Source organism: Pongo pygmaeus, chromosome 23 (assembly GCF_028885625.2).
Source record: "Pongo pygmaeus isolate AG05252 chromosome 23, NHGRI_mPonPyg2-v2.0_pri, whole genome shotgun sequence".
Classification (NCBI taxonomy): Eukaryota; Metazoa; Chordata; class Mammalia; order Primates; family Hominidae; genus Pongo; species Pongo pygmaeus.
The window spans coordinates 41,815,422-41,824,096 of NC_085931.1; the positions used below are offsets into that span (position 1 = coordinate 41,815,422).

General features: G+C 49.1%; 1 protein-coding gene and 1 pseudogene across 8 annotated transcripts in view; both read left to right on the top strand.

Annotated features, from left to right (window-relative positions):
- The window catches only part of OSBP2 (oxysterol binding protein 2), a 215,827-nt gene extending 208,082 nt beyond the window's left edge, over window positions 1-7,745 (top strand). For 3 of the 8 annotated variants that reach the window (XM_063663156.1, XM_063663154.1, XM_063663155.1), the window contains one exon: window positions 5,752-7,745. In XM_063663156.1, the coding sequence (XP_063519226.1) occupies window positions 5,752-6,148 (397 nt within the window). In that variant the 3' untranslated portion in view covers window positions 6,149-7,745. Of the gene's footprint in view, window positions 1-3,129; window positions 4,223-5,098; window positions 5,227-5,751 lie in introns of those variants that run through there. The other 5 variants (XM_054470340.2, XM_054470342.2, XM_054470345.2 and 2 more) reach the window with 4 other exon arrangements.
- On the top strand, window positions 1,936-3,075 carry LOC129023639 (eukaryotic translation initiation factor 4H-like; annotated as a pseudogene).
- Window positions 7,746-8,675: the final 930 nt, after the last annotated feature.

Here is an 8,675-nt window from a genome sequence, read left to right on the forward strand (position 1 = left end):
GTCGGGAGTTTGAGACCAGCCTGACCAACATGGAGAAACCCCATCTCCACTAAAAATACAAAATTAGTCAGGCGTGGCAGTGCATGCCTGTAATCCCAGCTACTTCAGAGGCTGAGGCAGGAGAATCACTTGAACCCAGGAGGCAAAGGTTGTGGTGAGCCAAGATCACGCCATTGCACTCCAGCCTGGGCAACAAGAGTGAAACTCCATCTCAAAAAAAAAAAAAAAAAAAAAAACAATTAACGGCATATAACATCAAGGACCTTGTAATAAATCTTACAATCTAGACCTCTATAGAGAACATTATAAAGCTTTAATAAGAGATACCAAAGAAGAGCTAAATAAATGGAGAAAGATATAATGTTCATGGATAGAAAGTATTGTAAAGATATCATGATTTAAAAAATCAGTAAATCAAAACCCCAATAGGGACCTTCATGGAACTTGATATTAGAATTTTTAAATTTATATTGAGGAATAAAGGGCCAAGACATTTCTGAAGAAGACCAGAGAGGATTTACCCTACTAGATACCAGGATTTTTATTTTGAAACTCTAATGGAACAGAATAGTGAGCCCAGAAACAGACCCATGGATATATGTACCTCTGATATATGACAAAGGTGGCATATCAGATCTCGTGGGAAGATGGAATGGCTCACCAAATGAATCTCTAAGGAAAAAGATGCACTTAATCCCTCCCTCACATTATAAAGAAAATCAACTCCAAATAATGGCCTTACAATAATATTAAGTTTGACTTACTATAAACAATGACTTAATAAGTTGAAAAGGATAAATATCTCTTAGACCCTAAGGAAATATTAAGACACAAGCATTCATATATTTGACGATATTAAAATACTTTTGTTCATCGAGAACTTTTACTCACTAAAAGGCAATTTAAAGAAAGTGAAAAGACAATGCATAAACAAACTTGGAGAAGGTAATCATAATATCTACCTACACTTGACAGAGGATTATTATCAAGAATACAGAGTATTTTATCACAGTTAAAAATAAAAATTTTAAAAAGATCACATAAATAACTTTTTTTTTGAGATGGAGTCTCACTCTGTTGCCCAGCCTGGAGTGCAGTGGTGTGATCTCAACTCATTGCAACCTCCGCCTCCCAGGTTCAAGCGATTCTCCTGCCTCAGCCTCCTAAGGAGCTGGGATTACAGGTGTGCGCCACCACACCTGACTAATTTTTGTATTTTTAGTAGAGATGGGGTTTTGACATGTTGGCCAGGCTGGTCTCAAATTCCTGACCTCAGGTGATCTGCCTGCCTTTGCCTCCCAAAGTGCTGGGATTACAGGCAAGAGCCACCACGCCCAGCCCACATAAAGAACTTCTAATCAACAATTAATGTAAAAATAATGGGAAAATGTGCAAGAGTCATGAACAAGAATTTTGCAGAAAAAACATATATGGCCAGTCATCATATAAAAACCATGTATGTTGAAGAAGCTGTAGAGCTGCAATATCTCTGATACATTGCTGCTGGCAAAAGTTGTAAATTGATGCAACACTCGGAAAAACAGTTTGGCTTTCCACCAGGCGTGGTGGCTTACGCCTGTAATCCCAGCACTTTGGGAGGCCAAGGTGGGTGGAAAACCTGAGGTCAGGAGTTTGAGACCAGCCTGGCCAACCTGGTGAAACCCTGTCTCTACTAAAAATATAAAAATTAGCTAGGCGTGGTGGCACACACCTGTAATCCCAGCTACTCAGAAAGCTGAAGCAGGAAAATTGCTTGAACCTGGGAGGTGGAGGTTGCAGTGATCCGAGATGGTGCCACTGCACTCTGGCCTGGATGACAAGAGTGAAATTCCGTCCCCCCACAAAAAAAGATGAACAATCACATAGTCATAACCCAGTAATTCTACTTGTAAAAATATACTCAAGAGAAATTCTTGCAAATGTACAACAGGACTTATGCATGAGAGTATTCCAATAACAAAAACTTGGAAACAACACAAATTTATTGAATGAATAACTGTGGTACATTCGCATGAAGGAATATATACAGTAGCTAAAACTAAACCCCAGTAACATGAAGCAATATAGGTAAATCTTAGCATATAATAAGCAAAAAAAAAAAAAAAAAAAAAGCAGAGGGTCCCACGGCAGTACTGGTGGCTATGGTTCCCGTAGCCAGAAGGGGTCGCTCAGAGAGCCCCCCACACAGCATACGTAGGAAATCAACCTTTTAATATGGTTCAGGGTGACATAGATGCTATCTTTAAGGATCTCAGCATAAAGAGTGTACGGGTAGTCAGAGACAAAGATACAGATAAATTTAAAGGATTCTGCTGTATACAATTCGATGAAGTGGATTCCCTTAAGGAAGCTTGACATACAATGGTGTACCGTTGGGCAATCAGTCACTTAATGTGGACATTGCAGAAGGCAGAAAACAAGATAAAGGTGGCTTTGGATTCAGAAAAGGTGTACCAGATGACAAGGCTTCAGGGATGACTTCTTAGGAGGCAGGAGAGGTAGTCACCCAGGTGACTGGCAAACAGGCCCCCCAGTGGGCAGCCACTTCAGAGATGGTCCTCCCCTCCACCAATACAACATGGATTTCAAAGAACCGAGAGAGGAGGGAAGAGCACAAAGACCATGACTCCAGCTTAAACCTCGAACGGTTGTGACGCCCCTCAATCAAGTAGCCAATCCCAACTCTGCTATCTTCAGGAGTGCCAGACCCAGAGTGGAATTCGTTCACAAGGAGCAAGAATGAGCCTGTGGTTGGAAGGGAATGGGACATGGGGGGTTGGAGCAGGACCACAGCCTGGTGAGCCCCTGGGCCGTGTTCCTGCAGCTTCCATTCCCGCGCCTGCCACTGGCCTCCTCACAGTGGAAACACAGCTTGTTGAGTGCATGCCAGCTGTTAACAAGTGGTTTTTAGTACATTCTGGGCTTTGCTGTATCTATCTAGTGCCTGTTTGTGCGTTTTTTTCTTTCTACCACTGCTTCCCCATTTTTCTTCTGTCCTTTTCCGCCCAGCTCCTTGTTTTCCTAGCAGCACGTGGGGTTCTCGGGAGGATCAGAGGTGGCCATGTGGGGGAGTCGTTTGGGCTATGGTGCTGCATCATTTTTCTCCTTTGCTTTCTCTTTTTACTTTAGACATTGGCCTGACTCCAGGTGTTTCCTTTCACTTCCTCAGTGTTTCTCTTCTGACCTGCATGTTGAGTTCTGTATTGCGTTGGCTTCCAAGAAAAACCAGAAGTCACTGACAGACTGAACTGCACCTTGTTGGTATTCCACTGTGATGGACATAGAGAATTGGAGGCACATTGTTTTCACAACTAGGATAAAAATAGCTGTTGATCCTTGCAGGGTCCTTTCCATTCCTATTGAGAGGGAGCCCTGGCTCCACGACCCCCTCCCAAAGTGGACTGTCCAAAGGGATAGGCTCACACCAGAAACAACGAGAGCTGAAAGCGGAGACCGTGGAATAGCAGTAGGGAGTCCATGGAGAAGATACAGTGAATGTTCGTATGCGTTCACGTGTTTTTGTTACTGCTTTTTCGAGGCTGTGTCCCAACTAGTTCACTCCTTTCATCCCCCCTCTGGCCAGCTGCAGTGAATGGCCAGTGGGTTTCTTTTATCCTGGGCCAAGGCACTTTGAGGGTTGGGGGACAGTGCCGGCACTGCGCTTGGCTGACTGCAGCGCTGACACGGTGTTTCCCCAAATCCCTGTTGCCTGTGTGTTTGTGTTTATCTGTTCCTAGTATAGGCAACATAATGAGATACTGTGCTTCCCACCTCCCCTTCAATTCATAGCCAAAATGGGTCTAGAATCTGGCACTTTACTCATTTCCCTTGATAAATGAAATTGTACTGTGCAGAGCTGTCAGGAACCTTCAGATGACTGTATAGGACTGCAGCTGTCTAGGTCTGAGGCTGCATCTTGGGGACACACTTGATTGTTCCCATGTGCAGGGTTCAGCACTTACCTGGGAGTGGTAGGGGTTAGGCTTTTGAGCTTGAACGCCCGCATGTGAACAGATGAAAAATCCTTCAGTACCCAAATCCCAGTCTTCCCTTTGGGAGCAGTTGGGGGGTGGCTGGTAGCAAGGGCCTAGGAAAGAGACCCTTGCCGGGTGATGGCAGGGTGGCCTGGGGCGCCCAGTGTAGTGTGCTTAGTAATTGGTCACCAGCTGTCATTCTTGGCTTCTCCTACTACTGTCTCTTTGTTACAAGCCCTCAGCAATCCACAGAACCCTCTCTCCTTCCTTCCACCTGTCAGCTTCTCTGCTTCTAAGAACCATTTCTGTAACACCAATACTTAAGAAAGACATGCATTATGTGGTGTAATCAAACCTGATGCTTTCAGATCATCTACTTACATCTTCAACATGGATAAGATAAAGAAACAAAACAAATGCATCTAAACTTCTGGGCAATCCAGTTGATTTTTAAATGTAAGAATGGAATTCCAAACACAACACATTCAGCTATATGACAGAAAGTAAATCTATGGATATGGTATTTTGTGAAGGATCTTTTCAACAAAAGAAACGCTTACATAATTAAAATATATATATATACATTAGGAAAGATGAACTAACTACAACCCAAGTAGAGAAAGTATGAACAAGGCCTGCTGGACAGTTATACAACCTTGCACTCAGCAACTGTTCTCTTCAATCACATGGAACGTGTGCAAAAACTGCCCATATACTGGGCCATAAAACAAATTTCAAAGGACTGAAATTATGCCAAGTATATTGTCTGACTCCAAGGCAATTATACTAGAAAAAAATGACTACAAAAATCCCCATAAGGGCTGGGCACGGTAGCTGATGCCTGTAATCCCAACACTCTGGGAGGCCAAGATAGGCAGACCAATTGAGGTCAGGGGTTCAATACCAGCCTGGCCAACATGACAAAACCCCATCTCTACTAAAAATACAATAAAATTAGCTGGGTGTGGGGGCATGCCCTGAAATCCCAGCTACTCAGGAGGCTAAGGCGGGAGAGTTGCTTGAACCCAGGAGGCGGAGGTTGCAGTGAGCGGAGCATCAGGCCACTTCACTCCAGCCTGGGCCACAGAGCGAGACCCGTCTTTTTTTTTTTTTTTTTTTTTTAGACGGAGCCTCGAACTGTCGCCCAGGCTGGAGTGCAATGGCGTGATCTCGGCTCACCGCAACCTCAGCCTCCCGGGGTTCAAGCAATTCTCCCGGCTCAGCCTCCTGAGTAGATTACCTGGGATTACAGGTGCCTGCCACCACGCCCAGCTAATTTTTAGTAGAAACGGGGTTTCACTATGTTGGCCAGGCTGGTCTCGAACTCCTGGCCTCGTGATCCACAGGCCTCAGCCTCCCAAAGCGCTGGGATTATAGGTGTGAGCCACCGTGCCCAGCAGAGACCCTGTCTTAAAAAAGCCAGGCACTCCAGCCTGGGCAACAAGAGTGAAACTGTCTCAAAAAAGAAAAAAAAAAAATAGAAAAAGAAGAAAAGCCGAGAACTACTAAGCTAGGCAATTCCCAGATAAGTCTAATGTGGCAAAACAGCGGCAGGTTGGCCATGTGAGCACGGGAGGTGTGGGGAGCAGAAGGCAGCTGTTTGCAGCCACTGGGTTCCGCCGGGTGGGCTCAATGGGGTGGGCCCAAGGCCAGAGGGAGTCCTGGACGCGGGGAGCTGGAGGGTGAGGCGACCCGGGAGGGGAGACATCGCCAGGCAGGGGAGGGCGGCCGGGTAGGTGTGGTCCGGCTCACACCGCAGCCACCGCCACCGCCACAGGGAGAACGCGGAGAACATGTACTACTTCTCAGAGCTGGCCCTGACCCTCAACGAGCACGAGGAGGGCGTAGCGCCCACCGACAGCCGCCTGCGGCCCGACCAGCGGCTGATGGAGAAGGGCCGTTGGGACGAGGCCAATACCGAGAAGCAGCGGCTGGAGGAGAAGCAGCGCCTGTCGCGGCGCCGGCGGCTGGAGGCCTGCGGGCCGGGCAGCAGCTGCAGCTCGGAGGAAGGTGAGGCCGGGCGGGAAGGGCGCCCTGGAGGGGAGGAAAGGGGTGCCCGGGTGGGGGTCCCGTGGGGACGGATTCCGGGGGAGCAGGCCACCAGCCCACCCACCAGCCCACTGTGCCTGCCCAGCAGAGAAGGAGGCGGATGCCTACACGCCACTGTGGTTTGAGAAGAGGCTGGACCCGCTGACCGGGGAGATGGCTTGTGTGTACAAGGGCGGCTACTGGGAGGCCAAGGAGAAGCAAGACTGGCACATGTGCCCCAACATCTTCTGAGCGCCACCCTTGCAGCAAATACAGGCGCCTGCACAGCCTGGCCCACCTGTTCATTAATGCACTCAATTTAGTACTGAATGGTCTTTCTCCTAGCCCATTCCCAGCCCTTCCTATTTCCTTTCCTATTTTTTTTTCTCCCCACACTTTCTTGGGACTCCCACCTTGGAAGGAGGAAGGGCTGACCTGGGTTCTCTCCAGCCCCCAGGTGCGCCGGGTCACCCGTGCCCCTTCATTATGGACCTGGGCCCTACTGGAACCCCTGCCCCAGTTACCACAACTCAGGCCGGCTGGCCCGGGCCATGGGCTGCGCAAATCACCAGCCCCCAACCCAGGGAGGAACTGGCCCCTCCTAGGGAGCCTCTTCGACTTTTTTAGAAAAATGATCTCCATTTCTTTCCAGCCATGATGTTTAGTAAATATTTTTAGTACCGCACTTAGCAGACAGCTTTCCAAGTGTGCTTTCTTGCCACAAAAGTGTCCTCGCAAGAGCCCCTTATTTTTAAGACATCAGGAAGCCAGACCCCTTTGAGTTGGGAGAATTTTGTAGCTCAACATATCAAGTCCTCGATGGTATCTGAGCTGCCCACATCCCCACCTTCCAGGGCCCCACAGAGCCCAAAACAGAAGGGGGCTGCCCCAGCCCAGCAGAGCACAGAGAGTTTCTGGAGCTCCCACCCATAGATGCGGGAGGGGGTACTGATGGCAACCCCCATGTGGATTTGAGGGCAGCAGTCCCTGGCCTCACCCTAGCCAGCCTGGGTGGCTCCCTAGCCCCAAGAGGCCAGGAAGGGCTGGAAGGCAGGGCCTGCAGGTGCTCCCTGCCCTGAGACCCAGGCCCCAAATCAGCAATAATGAACAAACCCTTGGCCCAGCCTGGGCTGGTGACCCGGGCACCAGAGACCTTGCATCCCTCCTCATCCTAGGAGGCCCCTAGGGGTGCCCCATCTCAGTGCCCCCGAACTCTTTATTTGCCTAATTTATATATATATATGATATATAAATATATATAAAATAGCTATTTTGCTTAAATTTCTACAGTATGTAAAAGTGAAAAAATGATGAAGACGGGCGCACCTGTCTGAGTTTGGCCGTCATGTCAGCTGTGCCCTTCCCTCTCCTCATGCACCCTTCTAGCGGCTTCTGCCAACCATGGGGGGCTGGACCACCATGGCCACTGACCCAGCCCCTCAGAATCCCACACTCCAATCCTTTCCATTTCAGTTTAGTCCTAAAAGTTCATCACAGGGTTTTTCTTTCTACTCCAGGACTGGTTTTGTTTTTATATATATATATAAAAAAAAAAAGTGAAAACACCAATGTGTGAAATGCCTTATGATGCCCACTGGAGAGGCGGGGCGGGGTGGGGCAGGATGGCCCCACTGGGGCTCCCACAGAGCTGTGGAATGTACCTCTCCCCAACACTGTTTTGTTAGCAAGCACCTTTTGACCAGTAATAAAAAACCTTGGCTTTGGAGTTTTCCACTGCCCTGTCCCTCAGTCTCTCTGTGTCTGGGTGGAGGGGACTAACGTAGAAGGACAGGTGACAGCCTACAGGGTGGCATGGGGGTAGAGCATGGGGTGAAACAGCAGGGGGGTCAGGGGAAGAGAGGAGGTAGGAGACCCAGGAAACTGCCCAAAGGGCTGGGGACAGGGTCGCAGCTCTGCCAAAGGCTGCCCTGATGCTGTGGCCACAGGGCTGGCCTGGACCTAGCTCTGCTCTCTGGAAGGGCAGTGCTTTAGCCAGGTGGAGACCACCAGCAGCCCCCTCCCGTGTTTCAGTTCCTGGAGCTGTCTAGTGGGAGGCCTCCAGGGGGAAGGCCGGCCCTGGTGAGTTCCATATCACTTGACAGCAGCAGCCTGGGCTGCACTTCCAGGTGAGGGATAGGTAGAGCAGGACACCCCAGGGGCATCAGGGCCAGCGCTCTCACCATCTGCCTCCACACCCCAGCCCTGTGGGATCTGGGGCTGGCCCTGCACAGCTCCTTCCCTGGCTAGGCTTCCCTATCTGTGGGGAGGTGGCCGCTGGCGGGGGGTCCCGGCTGAGGAGTCGGTGGGGCAGGTCTCACTGGAATAGAGGTGAGGTGGAACCTCAGGATGCACCTGACCCAGAGGGCAAGGGAGGGGACAAAGGCCAGTCTACTGAGGCAAAGAGAGGGCTCTGAAGAGCTTGAATAGGAAGTGACATCAGGGCAATGTTTGAGAAAGACCACTCTGACCAGCAGGACACAAGATCAACCTACACTCAGTGGTCTCACACCAGCCATCACTGAGTAGAAAATGTAATAGAAAAAAAGATCTACAACACAGGCCATCTGACAAAAAGACACAAAACCTGTAAAAGACCTTTATGGACATGACAGGACTTGAGTTAAGAGGAAAAATACATCTTCATAGCTAGGTTCACATTCAGTTATGTTAGTC